Below are 23,792 nucleotides of genomic sequence, written 5' to 3'. Positions count from 1 at the left end.
ATAGATAGATGAAGGACAGATTATAGATGATAGATGTAGATAGATATTGGAGGGTATTTAGCAATCTGGAAAGCTTTGGAAAAATAAAGGCAGAAAAGATCCACTTAAGACAAGCTCAAGAGAGTGAGAATTTCAAAGAAAACGGTCACACATTTCAAGATATTTCCTGGTCCTGTTTATTTTTTATCAGCCTGTGACAAATAAAAGCACACGGAAATGTATTTTGCACACAGCAAAGCTAGAGGGACTCACATGTCAGTCTCAGGAAATAAATGTAGGATAAATTGTTGCCGAAAGCTTACAGCAAGACCAGTTTTCTCTGAGATGAAAGCCATGCTTTGTATGGGTGATTTTTGGCCATGCAGTCTTTTCTCTGTGTGTTCAGGAACAGTTAAAGTCTGGGACTTTGGCAGCGGGCAGGAAATGAAGGTGCTGCCAGAAGGGAAAGACTGGAAGGACGATGAGCACTGGCTGCGGCGCCTGATTTTCCTGAAAGCCCAGGAAAAACACCAGTACTTTCTCCTCGCTTTGGAGTGCGGTGGGAAGATCAAGATGATCCAGGTTTGCAGCCCCATTTTTACGTACTCCAGGTGCTCTTCTTGGGAAAATCCACTGAGTGTGGATTTTGTTCATTTAACTCCTCTCTTGACAGCCAGCTGAGCTTGTACCTCTCCACCAGCCTCCCTAGGATGCTCCTAGTTCACCTCATCCAGGTCCAAGCAAAGAGCAAGAATGAATAGCTGCTTGGCCACAGCATCCTGCCCATCTCGAGTTTGCTAAAGGAATGGGTTGGGATCCTCTAAGCTGGAGCGGGTATCAAAAGGATTCAATTTACATACAGCTGCCACCTCTGCCCTAGTTTATACCCTCATTTGGGGAAAACTCACTGGCAGAGCTGCTCCCCAGCAGACTCGGTGAAAGGAGCAATGATTCCTCCCCACCTTGTCACCCAGAATGCATTCGGAGATGCTCAAGTCACTTTTCCAGTTTGTCACCAAAATTGCTTTGTTTACTTTAGGGTTAATCATGCAGTCTGCTTGGGTTGTTTTGGGAAGATTGAGGTAGATTTGTTTATTTTTCCTGTGAAAATACCTAAGAATGCTAATGCCTCCTTCATATTTAATATGAAAACTAGGTTAATAGATGCAAACTATTGGCTTTGAAATGGATAAGCAATGGGATCCTGATGTATAGCACTGGGAACTATATCTAGTCACTTGTGATGGAGCGTGATAATGTGAGAAAAAAGAATGCATACATGTATGTGTAACTGGGTCACCTTGCTGTATAGCAGAAAATTGATAGAACACTGTAAACCAGCTATAATGGAAAAAATTAAAATCATTATAAAATGAAAACTAGATCATTTATCCTGGCTCTTATTGATGGATATTTCCCTGCCTAGAACTCAAGGATTCATTGTCCTCTTTATTCCCTTTCTGAAAGCTAAGACCAGAAAAAAAAGTCTTGAATTGGGGTGCCATTGATTAAGATGACTGATGGCCCTGTTGTTGGAAAAAATAGTGGAAAACTTTCTTCTACTACTTTTTTTTTTTTCTTGGTCTTTTTAGGGCTGCACTCGCAGCCTATGGAGGTTCCCAGGCTAGGAGTCGAATTAAGCTGTAGTTGCCAGCCTACACCACAGCCACAGCAACATGGGATCCGAGTCGCATCTGTGAACTACACCACAGCTCAGGGCAACACCAGATCCTTAATCCACTGAGCAAGGCCAGGAATTGAACCCACATCCTCATGGATACTAGTTGGGTGTGTTATCGCTGAGCCATAATGGGAACTCCCTTCTTTTCTTTTCTTGTGTGTGTGTGTGTGTGTGTGTGTGTGTGTGTGTGTGTGTGTGTGTGTGAAAAACTTTCCTGATTCAATTACTCTTTCTTTGTTGTCGGAACAATCCAAAATGCCACCATGGAAAGGCATTTCTTAGTAATACACTCAAAATGCAACAATGTATTGATTTCCCTGATTTAACTTAGTGCATTTGACCATCAGGATACCCTTCCTAACAGACAACTCTGTTGTTATAAACACCCCCCTTTTTAATTAAATGATAGTTGATATACAATATGCCAAAAGTGGCATGGTGCTGTTCCCACATCAAAATTGCTTTGCGTTCACCTGTAGCATCTTTCACTTTGATTATTTTGGTTTCCCAAGTCTCCAGAATCCATAGATTGAACATGATGATTCCTGGAAACCTCTCTTATTCATTTTTGTTTTCTTGTTCTGCCCAGAGCAGGCACTCACTAAGGATTGATAGAATGAAGAAATATAAGAAACCCCTTGTAAGGTGTACAATAGCAAATCTATGAGGCATTTTAGGACTATTTTTATTCATGTTGGGGGGAGGTACAATAAGGATATTAGATAGATTGATATACAAATAATAGATAAACAGATAATTATTTACTTATTTATTATTATTGACATTATGTACTTATTATTTCTCTATGTAAAGTAAAATATGGTTTGTATTACAAACATTTTCTAGAATACTTTCATTCACTCATTTTTTTCAGTGAGCACTTACCAAAGGTTTACCATAACCAGGAAGATATATTCCCTTTCACAGTGGAACTTACAATTTAGTAAGAAAGACCGATACTGCTCTGCCTATTACGAGTGCTATGAGGGCTTGCACAAAGCAGTATAGAAATCTGTGACGGTGGGGGTGGCCTCTGTCCTAATCTGGGAGTCAGGGAAGATGTCTCTTTCCACTGATTTCCAATTAAATTCAACACAATTCAAGAAACTGTGTGTATTCCACGTGTGTTAGGTAGTTTTCTAAATCCCAGGATCCTGTATTAGTGAACTAGATTCTTCAAACCAATGCTCCACTGAAAACCATAAAACGTTCTGGATAAAATATTTTCTAAATCTCCTAACCAGTATTAAAGAGATGACACTGCTGCCAAACCCAGGTTCAGCTCTCTGCTGATACATGCCAATAATGTGAGAGGCAAGCATCCGTAGAAAAGCGTTTTAATCAGAAAAGTGGCTATCTGGGGAGAAGGGGGGCTCGGGTCCAGAGACCAACTCCAAAGATTCCGCTCAGCAGGAAAGTTTTTAAAGGGAAAAGTGGAGGGAGAAGCGTCTTCGTGAGTCACAGAGCAGGAGGTGGGGTCCCGCATCCTTCCGCATTGCCGGCAGACTGGCCGAGCTTCAGAGGTTATCTTGCCTGTGTGCTCTGCCTGCGCGATCGCTCAGGGGGAGACCCTTGAGGGTAGAGAGCCAGTCATTTTAAACTGCTTAACTCTTCATTCTGACTTCTTTTTCTCTAGGAAAGGAACAAGTTAGATGAGGCAAGGTGTGCATTCAGGAGAGCATGATTGAGGAGTGGGTTTCCATGGCTTAGTGATCACATGCCTGTATTAGGTTCTTTTAAGGTGAGAGGGGAACAGAAATGGGCAGATAGGAGAGGAGCGAAAGGGCTGCTTTCAACACGGGAGGGGAAAATAGCAGCCCAAAATCTCAGTGCAAGCGGAGAACGAGAGAGGTAAACTGAGAACCAAACCCCTGAAATCACACCCCTTCTCAGGTGGGACTGGAATCCAGCCAGAACGCAGATTGGGACTTGAACCCCTGATCCCTGATCGAGGAGGAGACGCAAGCCCACTGTTTTTAAATTAAAACCACTCAGTTTGTGTCAGGGCTTATTGAAGCTCAGCTTCCTTTGTCTTGATGCAGAAAGACTTCAGTGTGAGGCAAAGTGGCAGGCAAAGAGTGGGTTTATTGCACAGGACCCTTGAGCGAGATCTAAGCAGGCAGGCAAGGGAGCAGATCCCCAAGAACAAAGGCAGACGCGTTTTTGCAATTAAAGAAAAAATGGGGAGTTCCCGTCATGGCGCAGTGGTTAACGAATCCGACTAGGAACCATGAGGTTGCGGGTTCGGTCCCTGCCCTTGCTCAGTGGGTTAACGATCCGGCGTTGCCGTGAGCTGTGGTGTAGGTCGCAGACGCGGCTCGGATCCCGTGTTGCTGTGGCTCTGGCGTAGGCGGGTGGCTACAGCTTTGATTCAACCCCTAGCCTGGGAACCTCCATGTGCTGCGGGAGCGGCCCAAGAAATAGCAACAACAACAACAACAACAAAAAGACAAAAAAGACAAAAAAAAAAAAAAAAAAAAAATGGCTGGGGGAGAAGACCAGGTTCTTGAGTCATCATTAGCTCACAACAGTCTCCCAAACTCCCTTAAAGTGCCCTCTGTGTAATCTCTAGTGGGGTTTTTAATCTAACTCTTTAATGATCCGACTCTGTCCCTATCGACAGCAATGCTTCTTTTGTCCTGAGGGCATTTCCCAAACTAAACTCGGTTCAGTTTTGGAAACTCACCAGATTAGAAGGGGCAAAAGAGTCAAAGCCCCAAGCCTGCAAAAGGCAAGGAGTTTATACCAAGTCCATGATGCGCTGGGACGCCAAAGCTTACACTCTGAAGACGGGGTTGGACCAGAAAGAAAAAAGCCAGCCTCCCAGGGGCGATGCAGGACAGGGTGCCCTCGCAGGGTGCCAAGCAGGGAGCAAAGGGAGAAGAGGAGGAAAACGAATCAAGACAAACCTCGTCCCTGAGAAACGGACTGCAGGTGGGATCCCATAGCAGTTTGAGTGGAGAACAAATGCACCAAAACTCTAGCTGCCCAGACTCTCGCTGCATAAAGTAAACAAAACAAACAAAACCAGTGACTCCTTCAGTGGCCCCATTCAGTTCCTCAGGAAATATTGCTAATGCCTTATGAGCAAAGGGGAGTCCCCAAAAGGTTTAGTTTTATTTTTTCAAGTCTCTGAAAAATGCTTGTGCAGCTGGCTGATCTTTTCACAAACTGTCACTGTACTAGCTTTTCTGGACAAGGTCTTCTAGTCATGTCATCAAGGTCTTCTCATCACGTCATGGGAGGGCAGATTTTAGATTGACTGCCCCATGAATAAAACTTCATATGCCACAAAGAAGAAAACAATATTTTTTTTTCATAATCTCAGTTTTAGGAGGATAAAACTGCATTCTGCATATATAAAAATTTTGGTTAATTTGGAATAAATTTGTCTAAAACCCCTGTTGACAAAATCAGGTTGACCAGAGGTTGCTGTTCTAATGCTATGAACAAAGCACTAGGGGAGTTCATGAATTTTTATTAACCCCGAATAGTTCATATTCTAACACTGCACCTATTTCTTTTTCTTTGCTTTTTCTTCTATTAACATTACTCTGTGAATCTACTCACTAGCCTTATTCGTGAGTCCCTTAAAGGAAAAGACCTTTCCTTTGTGAAGCAATTAACATAATACATATTCATAGCGTTATGCAAATTGCTGTTTTCCTGGAACACCAATTCTTCAAAGCCTGTCAATTCCAATCTGAGATTAAAACTTTCACCAATAAGAGATAAAAGGAAGAAAATAAGAATAATTTTTCATAAAGCTAATTTTACTTTAAAAACTTTTAAGACTTTGTCTTTTTTACTTTTTGTATTTAAATAGCTTTTTTTTTTTTCATAAAATGATGATAGTAGAGGTTTGTATCCTTTTCCCTGTGTCCTCTCTGGATAAAATTAAATGTTAATAACTCTAAATCAATCTTTTAAAATATTTTTAATATTTTACTACTCTGTGAATTCAGGAACTTTGAGAGCCACCATTCTGAGGGGTTCAGCTGAAACCAGCTAAACCTATAAAAACCACGTAGGTGTTCCCATGGTGGCTCAGTGGGTTAAGAACCCAGCATTGTCTCTCTGAGGATACGGGTTCGATCCCTGGCCTCCCTCAGTGGGTTAAGGATCTGGTGTTGCTGCAAGCTGTGACATAGGGCACACCTGCAGCTCAGATCCAGCGTTGCTGTGGCGGTGGTGTAGGCCTGCCATTGCAGCTCCATTCAACCTCTAGCCCGGGAACTTTCATTTGCCACAGGTACAGCTGTATAAGAAAAGAAAAAAACACTGTAGTCTATTTATCCCATCAGGGGGCCCCAGGGCCCTAACTCAGGACCAAGCTACTATTCAGTATATCAGTATCTGATCACTGTTGAAATGTTGCTGAGATTTCCTCTACTACCACAATGGCACAAACTCTAACAGAGAAGCAACTAGTATGTAGGAGTACTATTGGCTCATACTTCTAAATTAACATAGATTTGAGTTAACAGATATTAAATCTAGATCTAGAAACATAAAGCCTTTAAAAATGGAAGGACTTTTATCCAACAACTAGCTGAAGTTCTCATTTTACAAATAAGGAACTCAAATCCCTCCTAAAGATAATGTACTTTGGCCCAAGGTCTCACTAGAACTAAGACTGGAAACCCACTGTCATCATGCCTAGACCAATGTTCTTCCCACTTTACCGCAGCTGCTTTTCAACCCAGAAAGATCCCTGCTTTGCTAGAAAAATAACCAATTTTAAAATATTGGCTTTTCTTCCCATATACAAATAGAAAATTCAAAACTAACAGTATCTCATCCATAATAACCTATTAAAAAACAGAATAAATGATCACAACAACAAACACAAATCTATGGTAGTTAAAATAAATCTAATAAAAACAAAGAAGAGTTTTGTGGGCCAAAAAATAAAAAATAAAAAACATCTTAAAGGCATAAAAACAACCTGAATAAATGGAGATATACCATTTTCATGGATGGAATATAACAAAGATATCTTTACTACAGTCAAATTAAAAATACACGTTTGTGTAATTGTAATGTATACATGTAAGGATAACCTGACCCCCTTGCTGTACAGTGGGAAAATAAAAAAAAATTATAAAAAAAAATACACGTTTGTCTTAAAAAGCAAAGTAGAAAGGCAAGTCACAGACTGAAAAGACAACTGTACTCCAGGTAAACTGAGAAAGGATTAGGAACCATAATATTGAAAGAAACTCCACAAATCCAGAAGAAAAAGAAACAGCCCGACAGAAAAATGGAAAAAGGACAGTTGGGAAATCCAGATGGCTCACAAATACATGAAAAAAGTTCAACTTATTTCTAAATTAGTAAAACATGATTAATGTAATTAATAGATTTTACAATTAATTTTAAATGTTCTATTTTAAATCCATTAGGCAGACAAAAATCATTTTTTTAGAGAAATTAATTAAAACCAAGTGTTGGCAAGAAGGTGGGCAAAGGAGGACTCTCATTTTTCTCCTGCTGAAAGTGGAAATGGACAACACTGCGATAAAGAGCCATTGGGCAAAACCAGGTGAAACCCATGGTGTGCCTACCTTACAGCTTGGTGATGCTACACCAGGCTCATGCTCTAGAAAATATGGTACCTGTCCATAAAAACGCACTGCAAAAAAATGGGCAACAAGCTGAACATTCATCAGTAGGAGAATGGAAAATAAATTGTAGTGTATTCATACAATACTACAAAACATTTTAAAAAAATGAACCACAGGTCCATGAAATAACATGTATAAATCTCAAAAATATATTAAGGGAAACCAGCAAGTTGAAGAATCCATACAGTTTGGTACTATTTATAAAACAAATTAAAATCCTGAAAGCAATATCATACATCATAAATATGTATGTGTGTGTGTATATATGTGTATATATATAAGTTTTCATGACTAAAACCATATTTGGGTTACTAATGACCTCTAGAGAGTGAAGAAAAAAGAAGAACTATCTTAGGGAGGGCTGGGCAGGGCTTAAGATTTGATAAAGCCGAATGGTGGGTAAATCATTGCATGTTCTGTTTTTCTCTATATATTTAAAACAGTTCAAAATAAAATAATTGAATTTTTCCTGTCCTCACTGGATTTCTGGTAAAGGGCAAGGAGGATGATATTTACCTCGCGGTGATCTGGGAGCTGCCCGACGTTGTGCCTGTCCTACGAGGCGGGAGTCGGCTCGTGCATCTGAGGATGTCCACCAGAGACAGGAGCTCGGCCATGCCTTTCCCAGATGTGGAGCTGATGGTTGAGAAGAAGTTTTCTCAACATGTTCGTGTGAGTTTTCTTTCTTAACTTTTTCCTTTTCACTATGGAAAATTAGAAACATATGCAAGTGCACAAAAAATAATACTGTGAACTTCTATGCACTCTCACCCAGCTTCAAAAATTATCTCCTCGTGGCCAGACTTCCTCCCCAGTATTCCTGCTACTTCCCACCAGCACTGTCAATGGATGAATTATTTTAAAGGGAATCTCAAACCTTGTGCCATTTCATCCCTGAATATTTCGGGACGTATCTCCAAATGATAATGATTCAAAAAATAACAATAGTACCATTATTTTCTCAAATATTTTATAAAATAATTTACAAGTCCTTAATATAATTACATCACACACTTCAAATTCCCCACATTTTCTCATACATTTTTTTATATAGTTTCTTTCAAACAGAATCCAATACATGTCCATTTTGTTGCATTTGGTTGATCAGTCTCTTCAGTATCTTTTAATCTGTAATTGTCTTTCCATCTCTCTTTTTTCCCCTTGTAATTTATTTCTTGAAGATACTGGATCATTCATGCCATGGTTTCTCATTTTCTGGATTTTACTGATTGCACCCCCTTGGTGAATTGAAGAAGTTTTTCTTGGAGTTCTGTGGTGCAGAGTGTTTAAGGATCCGGTATTGTCATTCCAGCAGCTCGAGTTGCTGCTGTGGCATGGGTTTGATCCCTGCCTCGGGAAATTCTGCATGCTGTGTATGCAGCCAAGAAAAAAAAGAAAAAAAGAACTGTTTCTTTATTCCCTTAATCTGGTAGACATTTCTAGTGCACGCAGCTTTGATTTTTTAAAAAAGATAAGCCTCTATAGTACATGGAGGTCACTATAGTACATGGGGTCATGTACTTCCATCAAAATTCATTTAGTGACCAGTTCCCTTTTCTGCACGTCAGCATCTGTTAATGATCACTACCTAGGTTCATTATTTCTTTCAGAGTTGCCCTCCTACCGTTCTCATTCATTTATTAGCTGGAATGGGTCGTTCTATTTTTCTTTTGTGGCAGCACCTGAAGCGTGTGGAAGTTCCTGGGTCAGGGGTCAAACCTGAGCTGCAGCCGTGACCTACACCACAGCTGCAGCAATGCGGGGTCTTTAACCCACTATGCCAGGCCAGGGATTGAAGCAGTAGTGCCTTCAAGGAGACACGCCAGATCACTAAGTCCCTGCACCATAGCAGGGACTTCCTGGAATGGGTCTTTAAAGAAAAGAAGGACAGTCCACTGAGGTACAGTTCAAAGAGGACATCAAAGTAAGTGATTGATTCTCTCCTTATGTTTGTCAGTTTCCAAAATAAGAAACTGGTTCCAGCATCAGTGGTCAGAGGATTTTATTTGTTTCCTATCATCATCAAATCACAAATTTACATATTCCTGATGTGTTTCAGTATATTGCATTTGCTGTTTTTTTTTTTTTTTACTGGCTAATTCTCAGATTATCCCCTGCAAGTGAGTTGGGCACTTTTCAATCTCCTGAGTTCTAAGGACACACCTCTAATGGCTCTGGATATCTTCCAAGCTTACCTTGTGCAGTTCTTGTTCCAGATCTAGAATCCGCTACATTTCCAGGTTATCCTAGTTCTTTGTAGTGGGATTAGTCTTATTAAATTATAAAATCAAAGTACTACTAAGAAACTACAAACTGAATTTTAGGGATGTCATTTGCCACTAGGTCGATTTTGGGTTTCAGACCTTTTCAATGGACAGAGCTAGGAAAAGATTTAAGAGAAAATACGTCTTTAGCTTGGACTGATATTCCCATTCAGACTTAAAATAGCGTGGCTTTACTGATTTTATTTTATTTGATATCTTTTCCTCTCACAGAAAATCTTTGTTTCTAATGACGTGAACATAATTACTGATTTGCTTTATTTCGATATTTATAATATACCCTATATAATATATACAGTTTTAGATATATTATAGTATAGTGTGTTAGATTATAGTCAGAAAAAATAAAATAAGGAGAAATACGATAGCTGAAACAATTCAAGATCTTGTTTTCTTTGAAGGGAACTTGCTTGGGCAAGGGGCGGGGCTTGAAGAGAAGGTTCCTGAAGAAGATAATTGCAATTAGATCTTGAAGAATTAGCGGGAAGGAGTTGCCTCCCATATAGCGCTTTCCAATTGTACAGTAATTGACACTTTATCTGAATGCTTTAATTGTGTTATAAGTTTCTCCAGGTCATAGACATTCCATTTGACTATATATTCTAAGAACCGACCATAGCAGATGCCAAAAAAAATGACCTGCAGCAAGACAATGAAAAGTATCAGATAGCACGGCAATAGAAAGTCCTTAGTAATGATTAGAAAAGGCTTTCACAGAGTGGCCTGGGTGAAAGGAAGGTCAATAAGCTAACACAGCTAATACAGAATATTCTTTCAAGAAGTTTGAAGAGATTAGAAAGATGGCAGGTGATCTGATGGTTGGTGGGTCAAGGATGAATACGTTCAGGCTGAAGGAAGAAGACAGTAGAGAAGGAGAGTATATTTTTGTTGTTTTAATAAATTTTACAATTAAAAAATTTTAAGCCAAAAAGAAATAGATTTCACTGAAGTTCACACGCTAAGATTTTATACACACACACACACACACACACACACACGCATATATAAATTTTAGGATTTATAAATATATTCATGAAGTAAGACAACTTGTTTTCAGTTAACGACAGTTTAAGAGTGTGTTCATTCTTTTTTCCTGTGCTTAGATACTGTGTTCATGATGGTCATTGAGTCTCTTTCCTTCCTTCTTCAGAATCCTGCTACCAACACAGAAGTCAACTGCATTGATTTATTACAAGCAGAAGGATATAATTTGATAGCTGCCGGGACCTTAAACGGTGTGATCATCTTATGGAATTTTGTAACCTCTACTGTCAAGGAAGTGTGAGTTGCATTGTTTTCCTTCAATAATACAATCCTTTCCTCAATACATTGTACTGCAGAAGCGCCAAAGTAACATTCTCTACTTAACAAAATTAAAGGCAAGATGATAACTCGCTCAAGGAGCTTTTCCTGGAGCTTATGTTCATGAGGCGATGTCTCAATCCCAGAGTGACAGGAATAAAGTGAACCTTAAATATGTGTATTCCCAAGTTCCGTTGCCCTTAGTCTTCTCACTCTGACGTATGCTTTCCATGAGTGACCACGTCCAAATTCATAACCTTAAAAAACATAATAGTTTAAAACGATAACCTCCTCAGAGCCTCAGGCACTCACATCCAGCTGCCTACTGGAAAAGACCCTCTGAGGGCCACCACGACCGTGAATGTCCACACGCCCCAGACTTCTTCCCAGGCTGCCCGCACCCCCCAGCATCTCCTTCAGTATTCCCGGTAATACCACCAGATGCCCCCGCACCAAAGTCAAATGCTGAGAGCCATTCTAGATGGGTTTTCCCTCTCATTCACTCCAGGGCATCTGCAGTCCTACATCCCAACCAACTGGATTTGCTCTGTTCCACAGACTTTACCGCCCCCACCTCCCCGCCCCGCCATCCATTTCTTTTTTTTTTTTTTTTTTTTTTTTGTCTTTTTGCCATCTCTAGGGCCGCTTCCTGCGGCATATGGAGGTTCCCAGGCCAGGGGTTGAATCAGAGCTGTAGCCTCCAGCCTACGCCAGAGCCACAGCAATGCGGGATCCGAGCTGGGTCTGCGACCTACACCACAGCTCACGGCAATGCCGGATCGTTAACCCACTGAGCAAGGGCAGGGACCGAACCCGCAACCTCATGGTTCCTAGTCGGATTCATTAACCACTGCGCCACGACGGGAACTCCCCATTTCTGATTGTACTTAGCACTGCTGTAAAGGAACTAGTGGAACACTGTAGGATTTGCTATGGATGGATTACAAATAATTAGCTCTCTAAGCAAGGGCCATGTGTGAACACCTTTTACCAAGGAAGTTTGTCAAATTGTCCTTTGAGGTACAAGATGGCCAAGAACCTTAACAACGAATTAAAAATAAAATGTATCTAAGCATTTGGGGGAAGGAAGGAGGGAGAAAGGAAGAAAGAGGAGAGTCAGAGAGGTTAAGGACAAGGAAGAAGAAAATGCATATAAAATTTCTACTTATCTAGCGCCAGTGCCTTTGTCCTACTGGTCTACCCGGACTCCATGCCTTTTTCCAGGCTAGGCCTGAGCCTTCACTTTTAACCAAGTTTGGAAGGAAATCCTTTCTTTTTGGGCCCTGGAGGTATTTTTACTTTAGGGAAGGAGCTGTTTCTGCAGATCCCTCCTTTGAATCTCAGCCCAGGCTCTGCTGGGCGCTGCCCCTAGAATTCCTGCTATCCTTCTGTTCCTTCTCTTTGACCCTTGCCCTTAGGCTTTTCTCACAGACTGTATACTTGTCATTTTACTCCTAGAGCAACATACACTGCACCGTTCCTGGCCTTCTTGTTGATTGAATCCTTATCCTGTGTCAGCTGCTGTATGACTCACTACTTCGGGAAAACAGATAGACTAAAAAGGCAGAGACCATTGTCCTGATGCCAGAGCTTAAAAGAGGGAACAGCTCCCCTGAGAATATCCCCACTTCAAAGGTGCGGGTGTTTCTTGTTGAAGTGATAGGCATTTTGCCAAATGCAAATCCAATACCCAATCAAAAAAAAAAAAAAAAAATCTGACAGGAGTTCCTGTTATGGCTCAGTGGTTAACGAATCGAAGAACCATGAGGTTGAGGGTTTGATCCCTGACCTCACTCAGTGGGTTAAGGATCCGGCGTTGCTGTGAGCTGTGGTGTAGGTCGCAGATGAGGCTCAGATCTGGCATTGCTGTGGCTGTGGTGTAGGCTGGTGGCTACAGCTCCGATTCGACCCCTAGCCTGGGAACCTCCATATGCTGCGGGAGCAGCCCTAGAAAAGGCAAAAAGACAAAAAAAAAAGATGATGATATACAAACAATTCATTTAGAATCAGTGGACTCTTTTGCAAAGCATATAGGTTGACACAGAACTCTCGAAGGCTCTCGAGCTGTAGTTCCTCGTGGAGGCCCTCTTCCTCTCCACCTCAAACTGTGTCTAAGCTTCCCTCACCCATCAGGAGAAATAGCCCTGCTCTTTCTGTCCAAAGCACCGTGCTTTTTCGGGCGCAAACTAGAAATTGGTGCTGCTAATGAACAATCCACCATTCAGTTCATCTGCAGAGCAGACCTTATATTAAAAAGTCTGAGCTCAGCAAGTCAGCATTGAACCTATGGGCTCTCTTTCGAGCTTGGTTCATTTCACAGGAGGGCCTGCATTACTATCTATTCAAACTAGCAGAGGCAATTTCCACTAAAGGAAACATTCCACTTGCTAGAAGCAATGCAGAGCCAACCATGAGGAGTTCCATTGTGGCGCAGCAGAAACAAATCCGACTAGGAACCATGAGGTTGCGGGTTCAATCCCCGGCCTCGGTCAGTGGGTTAAGGATCTGGTGTTGCCATGAGCTGTGGTGTAGGTCTCAGACGAAGCTCGGATCCTGCGTTGCTGTGACTCTGGCATAGGCCAGCAGCTACAGCTCTGATTAGACCCCTAGCCTGGGAACTTCCATATGCTGCAGGTGCGGCCCTAAAAAGCCAAGAAAAAAAAAAAAAAAAAAAAGCTAGCCATGATGTGCCAGGGCAGGTAATGAGCAACGATCACTCTCCTCCCAGGAAACTGCCCAGCAAGGTGCATGGTTCTTAGGAGCCTAGGTCAATGGTAGATTCAAGCACCAAGACTAGAGTAATCAGTGAATTTCCTGCTTTTCTTCTCCACTTCATTATAAGCTACTGGAGGGTAGGGACTCCAGCTCATTCAGAGGTACCACTCCACTCAGCCCGAGTACAGTTATATTCCCTAAATTGTACGAAACTTCTGGGACATTATATAAGCCCACTCTCTGAACTATCGATGGGAAAACTAGACCAGCGAATTGATTTAAAAGCCTTTTAAGCACTGAAAGAGCATAAGATCATGTTGTTATCCAGAGGCTTATTTAGGAAGATGTGTTCTCTCCATATTCAATGAAAATCGGCATTTCAGGAGGTGATTCGTTCGGTATGGGATAGATGATAGAAGGCATTTACGTTTCCCACCTGTAATTCTTATCTTGGAACTGATGCTTATTTCCAGGTACAGACCTGAAGAGTGCGTCACGGTGGACCCTGACTTGGATCCTAAGCGCTACAGAATTAATGACATCCTTTTCCTCTTCCGTAACCCTGAATGTGCAAGGTGACTCGGTGTTTACTGTGGGGACTTCTGTGGATGATGTAGGTAGCGTTGTCCTCATCCCAGCATCGTGGGAGGTACCACCGAGGGAAGACAGAGTGGGGCTGACTGCTCGGCTTCCGCTCTCTTCCTTCTCAGGGTTTTTCTAAGCATGTGGTCCCAGGGGACCATCTGACTTGCCGTGTGGGGATCCAAGTTCCCTTCTCATGCCAGCCCCACGGCTCCTTTTACAACAGTAGCAGAGATGGAGAATTCTCCCTTGACCACACTCTGTGAGAACTGACGGAAAGCAGAACAAAAGGATTTACAGAGCAAATACAAAAAATCCTGTGGCAGCATGTTTCTGATGCCATCGCTCATGGCAGAGCAATCTGCACCCATTTCTGAGGGAGCGGTTTTGTTTTTTTTTTAAGGACAGATGTTCTTCTTATTTATAGTTGCCTGAGAGCTCTGATTTTCAGACACTCGGCCATGGTAAGCCCACCTCTGGAGAGAAATCAAAGTCCTGTAGGAGCATGTAACCACACAGAGGGGAGCCAGGATACAACACCCCCCCAACGCATTGACTTATCCTGAGAATATTTTGAGGTCTTGTCTATATATCTGCACCCAAACCCTAAGCCCGTTTTCAGCCCCATCTGGCAGAATTAGAGACTGTAGAGCAGAAGGTGCTAGGTTTTCCAGGACGCCACAGCCACCCCATCCCCACCCTTTCAGCATCAGAGCCTCGGACTAAATCGAGCCTTAACAGTGGGGCAGGGCAGATTTTCATATTCCACCCCGTGCGGCATCCACAGCAGAAGATGCACAGCTGACAGAGGAGTCATCAGCTGGAATTAACGTGCAGCGCCCTCTGCTGATGATGGAATATCTTAACCTCTCCTCCTCCGGCTTCCTCCCTCCCCTTGTAGGAGATCAAGTCAGGATTCCATATGTTCTTCGTCCCAGTGTGAGTCCAGTAAGGGGCCACAGAGCAGCAAGGTAAGCAGGAAAGAAGGCAGGTATGTCTTCCTGTTATACTCAGTGCTGGTTCAAAAATAGTGAGCTGTCGGAGTTCCCCTGTGGCTCAGTGGGTTAAGAATCAGGTATGGTCACGGAAGCAACTTCTCAGGTTGCTCCTGTGATCCAGGTTCCTGGCCGGGGATCATCCACATGCCACGGCTGTGGCAAAAAAAAAAAAAAAAGTAATTTGTTGCATTCGAGCCCCTCCCTTGTATGTATGTAATTTTTTGTTACTTTTGTCATCTTTGCTTTTTGTTTTGGAAGGTTTTCATATTTGAAAATAATTATGAATAAAATAAGTTATATATGCTACTTTTGTGTTCATAAAATAATAATTTTAGACTATCGCTTTTGCTCTGTTCCAATTTTATATATTTTTATACATTTCATTTCTAGTTAGGGTTTGTTTGAAGGAATATTTTCACTCCAAAAATCAGTTTTAAGCGCTAGCATGGTGGGAACAAAAACTTATAAGAATGTAAGTGTCAGAGGGATCCAAACACTCCATTTATTATCTGATTATTTATTATCTGATTAGCTTTCGAGATGTCACTTAATCTCTTGAGTTTCTGTTTCCTCATCAGTAAAAAGGGAATAATAAATTCTACCTGACGTGGTTGTTGATGGAATTAGATATAATATACACCTAGAACTTGGTAAACACTAGGCATTTAATTACTCTCTGTTTTTCTTTTAAAATTTTATTTTAGGGCCACGCTCGCAGTATATGGAAGTTCCCAGGCTAGGGGTTGAATCCAAGCTGCAGCTGCCGGCCTACCCCGTACCACAGCAACGCCAGATTGGGTTGACCTATGCCACAGCTCTTGACAACGCCTGATCCTTAACCCACTGAGCGAGGTCAGGGATCGAACCCTTGTCCTCATAGATACTAGTCAGGTGTGTTAGCTCTGAGCCACAGTGGGAACTCCTAATTACTCTTGTTATTATGCTCCACCCCAGCCATTGGGATATGGATAACCTATTTATGAACATGAAAACCTCTGTAATGTATTTTTTCAAAGAACTAATTACTTTAATGTTCAGAAATGTAAGATTAACTATTTGAAAAAACTGCTTCCCCAGTATATCTCATTTCCTTACAATGTCATAGAAATAGTTCCTATTTGTCTCCCCTAATTCAGGGAAGCAAACAGAGCATACAAGACAGTGAGATCAAAGGTCAGTATGAAATCTCTCTCTTCCTTACAATAAAATAATTTTTTGGCAACAGGGAGTTTAGGTGATAGGCTTGTAATTAGTATATATTCCTTTTGTGACTAAACGTTGAGGTGCTATATAGGATTCAGTAGTCTAAGAAGCAGAATTTCCGTTATGATGATGTCTTTTTAACTACCAATTTTAGATTTTAAGAAATCCGAAATACTGCTGAGCCTCTTGGTCTCCAGTCTATTTCCCTAAAACTTATACTAGATTCATAAGTCACTGCAATGTGTTAAGTGTGGGTGAATATATCTAGTTTCACCTGGCATGTATAATGCAGGAGCTTGTACCAAGCTCTTTAAGTTTTTTCCAGTGATATGGGATTCCTTTTTTTTTTTTTTTTTTGGTCTTTTTAGGGCCACACCTGCAGCATATGGAAGTTCCCAGGCTAGGGGTCCAATCAGAGCTGTAGCTCCTGGCCACAGCCACAGCCACAGCCACAGCAACACAGGATCTCAGCCTCATCTGTGACCTACACCACAGCTCATGGCAACGCCAGATCCTCAACCCACTGAGCGAGGCCAGGAATGGAACCCAAATCCTCAAGGATGCTAGTTGGGCTCATAATCACTGAGCCATGACGGGAACTCCAGGATTCCATTTTTTAACGATTTTCTTGTTCTCTGTACTGATTGAAGTTCTCTGGGGTTCAAAACATTTTTTTTTGTTTTGTTTTGTTTTTGTCTTTTTGCTATTTCTTTGGGCCACTCCCGCGGCATATGGAGGTTCCCAGGCTAGGGGTCGAATCGGAGCTGTAGCCACTGGCCTACGCCAGAGCCACAGCAACGCGGGATCCGAGCCGCGTCTGCGACCTACACCACAGCTCACGGCAACGCCGGATCGTTAACCCACTGAGCAAGGGCAGGGACCGAACCCGCAACCTCATGGTTCCTAGTCGGATTCGTTAACCACTGCGCCACTACGGGAACTCCTCAAAACATTTTTTTAGGGGAAAGAATGTGGGGGTGTTGTTACTCTTGTTATTGTTCTTTTGTTTTGCTCATTTCCTACCTGCCTCCTCTTTTACGTTTTATAAAATTTGATATTCCAAGCATTACATACACTGGTAACTCGTTAATTTCCAATAGGTGAGCAAACAGATGTCACAGCAGGGAAGCAACCGCCAGTGGACAAAAAACATCTCGGAAGCGCCAGTCCAACGGATGCTCAGCCACCTGTCCTCGTCACCGCGCATGAGGACGGGCACCTTCGCTTGTGGGCAGTGGAGGTGAAGAGCCTGTTACTGGAATAGCAAAGACGGGAAAGGTCAAAGGGGTTAGACAAGACTCTCACCTTCCAGGCACCACATAATTCTCGTGCTGTCCAACTGCCCAGCCCAGCTGCTGGGGTGGCAGCCAGCTCACTGAACATACAACTCAAAATGTGTAATAGTCAGTTTGGGAGCTCACATGATCACATCATCCGAACTTCTAAGTCAGCTACTCTGATTCAAACCTTTCTGGACGTGGAGCTACGAGTACATCCCACTGGCTATTTCACTGGATATTTCAGTAATCTTAGATAATATTAATGATGTATTATAAAGAAAGAATATAAAAACAGTGAAATGTTGAGTATACATAAATTTGTAGTTGTCCAAATTGTTGGAAGAAGTTATTACATTGTATTGCATATTCCACCCCCCCTTTTATTTTTTGCTTTTTTGAGGCCCGACCTGCAGCATAAGGAGGTTCCCAGGCTAGGGGTCAGAATTGGAGCTATAGCTGCTGGCCTTCACCACAGCCACAGCAATGCCAGATCCAAACTGCCCCTGTGATCTACACTGCAGCTCACGGCAGCTGGATCCTTAACCCACTAAGCAGGGCCGGGGATTGAACCTGCATTCTGATGGATACGAGTCTGGTTCATTTCTGATGAGCCACGAAGGGGATATTCTAGACATTTTACAATGAAAAAATTAACTTTCACTTACTGAAAGAGTGTTTTGTTTTGTTTTGTTTTTGCCTTTTTTTTCCCCCCCAGGACTGCACCTGAGACACATGGAACTTCCCAGCCTAGAAGTTCAGTCGGAGCTGCAGCTGCCGGCCTATCCCACAGCCACAGCAACACAGGATCCCAGCCACATCTGCAGCCTACACCACAGCTCATGGCAACCCTGGATCCTTAACCCACTGAGTAAGGCCAGGGATCAAACCCATGTCCTTATGGATCCTAGTTGGATTCATTACCACTGAGCCACAGCAGGAACTCACACATTTACTGAAAGATATGAAGTGACTTAGGATGGAAAGAGGGGCAGGGTTTGTGTTGGGAGGACAGAAATAATGAAAGGAAGCATCTTGAGTAGACTGATGATGCTGACAGATTCTCAGAGAGGCAAAGAAGGCGGCACCACCTGTGAGTTCCTTCCTCGAGGGAAGCTCAGAAAACAGCAAGTTTGTATGAGATCCCACAACACAGAACAACACCGCTGTCTGATGCGTAAATGCTCCAAGTGATCAGCCGATCCTAGCTTATTAGTAAGGAACTCTTGCTTTGAAAATAGTAAAAAATATTGTAACGAGAACTTTCCCTGAGATGATCCTGGTACTGGAACGGTGCCTTTTATTTTTCCTGATAGGTAAATAAAACTGCAGGAGCAATAGGAGGGGAAAAGATTATATCCACCGAAATCTCAGGAAACACGTAGCAGATGCAAATTCTTTCTTCCCAAGCTTGGATGTTTATTCTCCACGTGGAGCCATTGGTATGAAGGATGTGTATGTCCTTCCAGTGGCAGCCTATACTAAGCACTGACGGTCTGCCAAATTGGAATGTCTTGCAATCTCTTGTCTTGCACCAATGTTCACCCATAACCATTTCTGAAAAAGCATACAATTCTTGCTTAAAATAAGTGAACTGCACTGAAATCTGAAAAGCATGTTTATTTAAAAGGAGAATATATCCCTGGAAAATGAACCTTAGGAACTGCAGGAAAAAGGTCATGGGAAGTGACAGCAAACAACCCCCAGGTCAATCTGCCAAAATCAGAGTCCAGATGCTTTGTAATTACAGTTGTCTCCACTTTTACAAATATTTCATTTCAAGGACATAAGTCCCTACAGAATTGTTTCAAATCATTGTTATTACGAAGCAGAGAATCATGTTTCAAGTAGTAGACATAATTTACAGTGAAACTCAGCTCCCCTGTTGGTATTTGATGGAATTTATTATCGAACCTTATCCAGGGAAGGCTGCTGAAAGATATTCTGCCTTTCACGAAACACGCTGCCATCTCCCTGACCTCGCTGCACACGGATTCATGCACCAGGATACTACTGACGGGCAATGTGGGTAAGTCCGTGCTCCGACAGAGCTGGCCACAGGTGTCCTAACACCTCCGTGACATAAAAATGAATACAGAAGAGATGTGACATTTATAGAGACAAACGGAAGGCGAGGAGGGATGCCAGGTGAACAGAATGGGTGAACGTCAGGAGACCCTGGCCTTTCTAGCTCTTTATTTAGAGTAAGACATACAATTTCTTTCCTCTTAAGTTGGGTATAGGACTTACCCCACCCGCTTAGCTTACATCTTGGGAGGAATGCAAAGTTTTCATTTTGAGCTTTAAAAGGGTTATGCTGCATAATCTTCATATTAAAGGGAGTAGTGGGAGTTCCTGCAGTGGTTTACGAATCCGACTAGGAACCATGAGGTTGCGGGTTCGGTCCCTGGCCTTGCTCAGTGGGTTAAGGATCTGGCATTGCTGTGAGCTGTGGTGTAGGTTGCAGACGCGGCTCGGATCCCGCGTTGCTGTGGCTCTGGCGTAGGCCGGTGGCTACAGCTCCGACTCGACCCCTAGCCTGGGAACCTCCATATGAAAATATATTTTTAAAAAAATAATAATAAATAAATAAAGGGAGTAGTGGCATAAATCAGAGAAGAAAGGGATTAATTTTTCCCTATAGGGGACTTTTTTATACTTATCGTTATAACTAATACAGTTGGTCTTGATTCTTTCATGTAACACTTTTTTTTTATTATTTTATTTATTTTTGTCTTTTTAGGGCCACACCTGCGGCACATGGAGGTTCCCAGGCTAGGGGTTGAATCGGAGCTGTAGCTGCTGGCCTACACCACAGCCACAGCAACACCAGATCTTTAACCCACTGAGCGAGGCCAGGTATCAAACCCATGTCCTCATGGATTCTAGTCAGATTCATTTCCCCTGAGCCACGATGGGGAACACTGTTTTTTAAATGCTTCCTCCTATTTTCTTTCTTCTATCTTTTGAATTAGCTTACATTTTCTTTCTTTCTTTTTGTTTTTTGTTTTTGTTTGTTGGTTGGTTGGGCTGTCTTTTCATGGCTACACCTGTAGCATACGGAAGTTCCCAGGCACCAACTGAATGTGAGCAATAGCTGCCACCTAAGCCGTAGCTGCCACCTAATCTGTAGCTGCAGCAATGCCAGTTCCTTTAACCCACTGCACCAGGCCAGGAATCGAACCCACACCTCTGCAGCAACTCAAGCCACTGCAGTAGGATTCTTAACCCACTGCACCACAGCAAGAGCTCCAGCTTAAATTTTCTTATCTCCATTACTTTAAAAGATAATGTATATATGTGAATACAGGTTTTAATTTTATTAGTGTCTTTATGTATCTTTATGTATCTGTTTTCTATTGTTCATCACTAGTCCTTTTATACCTGACATTCTTACTCTTGTTATTTTTATTTAGCTATCAATCTCCCTGGCCTTGCTCAGTGGGTTAACGATCCGGAGTTGCCGTGGTCTGTGCTCTAGGTTGCAGACTCGGCTCGGATCCCGTGTTGCTGTGGCTGTGGCGTAGGCCGGTGGCTACAGCTCCGATTCAACCCCTAGCCTGGGAACCTCCATATGCCTCAGGTGCGGCTCTAAAAAGACAAAAAGACAAAAAAAAAAAAAAGAATAATTTCTCAGGATACAGAATTCTAGGTTGGTGAGTTTTTCACTCAACGCTTTCAAATATTTCACTCCATTCCATCCTCTTATTACTTGTGTGGTTTCTGAGAAGAAGTCAGACGTGATTCCTACCTTTGCTCCTCTATAAGTAAGGTTTTTCTCCCTCTGACCTCTTTAAAGATTATTTCTTTATCTTCGATGTTCTGTAGTTTGAATATGATATGCCTAATCTAGCCATTGTTGCTTTTTGAAATCTAGTTTTTGTAGCTATCATTTGTGTGTCCATAGCAGCTTGAGCTCCATTTGGTACTGGTGTGCTCATTTCATTTCATCTACTCTGATGTTTGGAAGACCTTTGACATTGAGCCTACACAGCAACTGCATTACAACTTATTAAGCCAGAACTAAAAAGAATTGTACGTGTAAAAATTGATATGAAATGTCTTTGTTCATTTCTGATTTCTCAGATTCTGCTTTGCTTACCATTATAAATTCCTGAATCAAAGCAATTTGGCTGTCTGGGTGGTTTTTACTTAGACGACAGAATATCTAATTAAAGATCCCAATGTTTCAATTTTATGCAGAAGGACACGTTATCCTTTGCAGTATTAGTTCCTTCCTGGATCCACCTCATGATGAAAAGGTAAGAATTTTAGTTTTAGCTTGATTAATGAATCAACACATTTATTTAGCATTTATTTATGTTAGACACCACAAAAGGTAGAAATACATGAGACTTACTCTCCAGTCATATATAGAACTACTGAAACTCAAGCTATAAGATACATAACAGCGGCTACTGCGGAAAGGAGGGGACGATGGGTGAGCCAGCACTGGTCGCTTGCTACTTCAGGTTTGGACTTGTTAGAATCTACATAGAAACCCAGAGCTTGAAAGAATGCATATATTACCTAGTCCTCCATAGTCATTTTTCTATTTCTTATACAACTCCACAGAAGAACACTCCATTATTTTTCCTTGCAAGCCCAACCTAGTGCCCAGCCATTATTATTTTCAAGAAACTTTTCCTCCCCTCTAGTGTAAATCCAATTAGTAACCATGAGGTTGTGGGTTTGATCCCTGGCCTTGCTCAGTGGGTTAAGGATCCTGTGTTGCTAGGAGCTGTGGTGTAGGTCGAAGACATAGTTCAGATCCCACGTTGCTGTGGCTGTGCAATAGCCTGGCAGCTACAGCTCCGATTCCGCCCCTAGCCTGGGAACCTCCGTATGCTTTGGATGCACCCCCAAAAAAGAAAAAAAGAAAAAAAAAAAGAAAAGAAAAATACTTGCCTTAGAGAATCCCATCCCAAGGCAGAGAAAGATGAGCAAATGTTCTTGAACTGCTTTGAGATAAGAAGTAGAAGAATGTAGATTTTATGCTGGCTCTCTAAGAACAGGGAATGGAATCAGAAGGCCAAGAAATTTAGGAGGAATTGTGCCTAACCTATGTTAAAGTATACATGAACACGAGCCTCATGGAACTTGCAGAGGCCAGAATTCTAGCTACCAGGTAGTTGACCAGGAAGAGGTAGGGTCTTAACCTGGGTTCATCAGTGATAGAGAGGGAACTCATTTTAAGGGGATATTCCTGCAGAGCAAGCTTCCCAGTTGACAAATCTAGTTCGAAAGGTTTAGAAATATCTTCTGAAGCCCAGTGAGGGGCTCTAAACTCGGGGATCATCACATACTGAAGGAACATAGCAATCAAGTCTGAAGGGGTCTTTGAGAGAAGAAGCTGGGCCCATTTCTTCTGTTGAATCTTTGCGGCGTGTAGTTCAAACCCCGCCACCACCTCCACCAAAAAAAAAGAAAAAAGAAAAAAAAAGAAAAAGAAAAAAAGCCAGGGATCTCTGAATAAACCTTGGAAATAGGAAAAGTCTTTGCTTGCCTGGCCTTTGGTCTTTGCCTCCAGCTTGCTCTCTCCTGACCGTCTCCCTCGGTGTCCTCACAGCCCTTGCCCTCATGCTCATGAATCAGCTACATGAATCGCTAACCCTCAGGTCACTGATAAATGGCGAAAGATGTAAGATCCTTCCTGTCCCAGGGATGTGCAGAGATGACTAAATATCTAAAAGTAGAATTTTGGTACCTCAACAAGCAAGAGAAGGGGGAAGTGGGGTGGGGGTCCCTTGTCTTGCGTAGATGTCCGCACCACTCATTCATAAGTTTAGCTCTTAAACAACTGGTGGTTTTGCTCAAAGCCAAGTTTAGATCAGTACCTCCTTGTCACAAGGGATATGCTTTGTTGTTCCCGTCTAGAAATTCAAACAGCTGCTTGCCTGGCGTGCTCATTCTTTAGAAATTGTTCAAATAATCTACATAGAAGACAAACAAGTGGTGCTAACTGCTTCCATCGATGGCTCAGTCAGGTAAAGACCTTCATATTGAGAATAAGGGTTTTGAGTATGAGAGGTCAAGGATTTGAAGCGAAAGTTTAAGTATATAGCATAAATGCAATCTTTATTAGCTGATGAATACAATTCATAAACAAACAAATAAAACGTGGCACAAAAGGGCTTTGAGAAGGT

The 23,792-nt window shown here is 42.1% G+C and overlaps 1 protein-coding gene across 4 annotated transcripts in view; it reads left to right on the top strand.

Moving 5' to 3' along the window:
* WDR64 (WD repeat domain 64) overlaps positions 1-23,792 on the top strand; it is a 94,199-nt gene that overhangs the window by 54,150 nt on the left and 16,257 nt on the right. For 3 of the 4 annotated variants that reach the window (XM_084979164.1, XM_021064368.2, XM_021064369.2), the window contains 10 exons: positions 386-561; positions 7,783-7,959; positions 10,720-10,850; positions 14,060-14,161; positions 15,070-15,139; positions 16,303-16,339; positions 17,470-17,609; positions 19,570-19,675; positions 21,850-21,908; positions 23,524-23,633. In XM_084979164.1, coding sequence (XP_084835290.1) covers positions 386-561; positions 7,783-7,959; positions 10,720-10,850; positions 14,060-14,161; positions 15,070-15,139; positions 16,303-16,339; positions 17,470-17,609; positions 19,570-19,675; positions 21,850-21,908; positions 23,524-23,633 — 1,108 coding nt within the window. Of the gene's footprint in view, positions 1-385; positions 562-7,782; positions 7,960-10,719; positions 10,851-14,059; positions 14,162-15,069; positions 15,140-16,302; positions 16,340-17,469; positions 17,610-18,364; positions 18,518-19,569; positions 19,676-21,849; positions 21,909-23,523; positions 23,634-23,792 lie in introns of those variants that run through there. The other variant, XM_084979163.1, reaches the window with a different exon arrangement.

The sequence above is a fragment of the Sus scrofa genome, chromosome 10 (genome assembly GCF_054392235.1).
Source record: "Sus scrofa isolate SSC_HxYL_T2T_F1_AM1 chromosome 10, Sscrofa_HxYL_maternal_Yorkshire_Landrace_v2.0, whole genome shotgun sequence".
NCBI classification, from domain to species: domain Eukaryota; kingdom Metazoa; phylum Chordata; class Mammalia; order Artiodactyla; family Suidae; genus Sus; species Sus scrofa.
The sequence above is the reverse complement of the archived record's forward strand: the minus strand, read 5'-3'. Positions and strand labels throughout refer to the sequence as shown.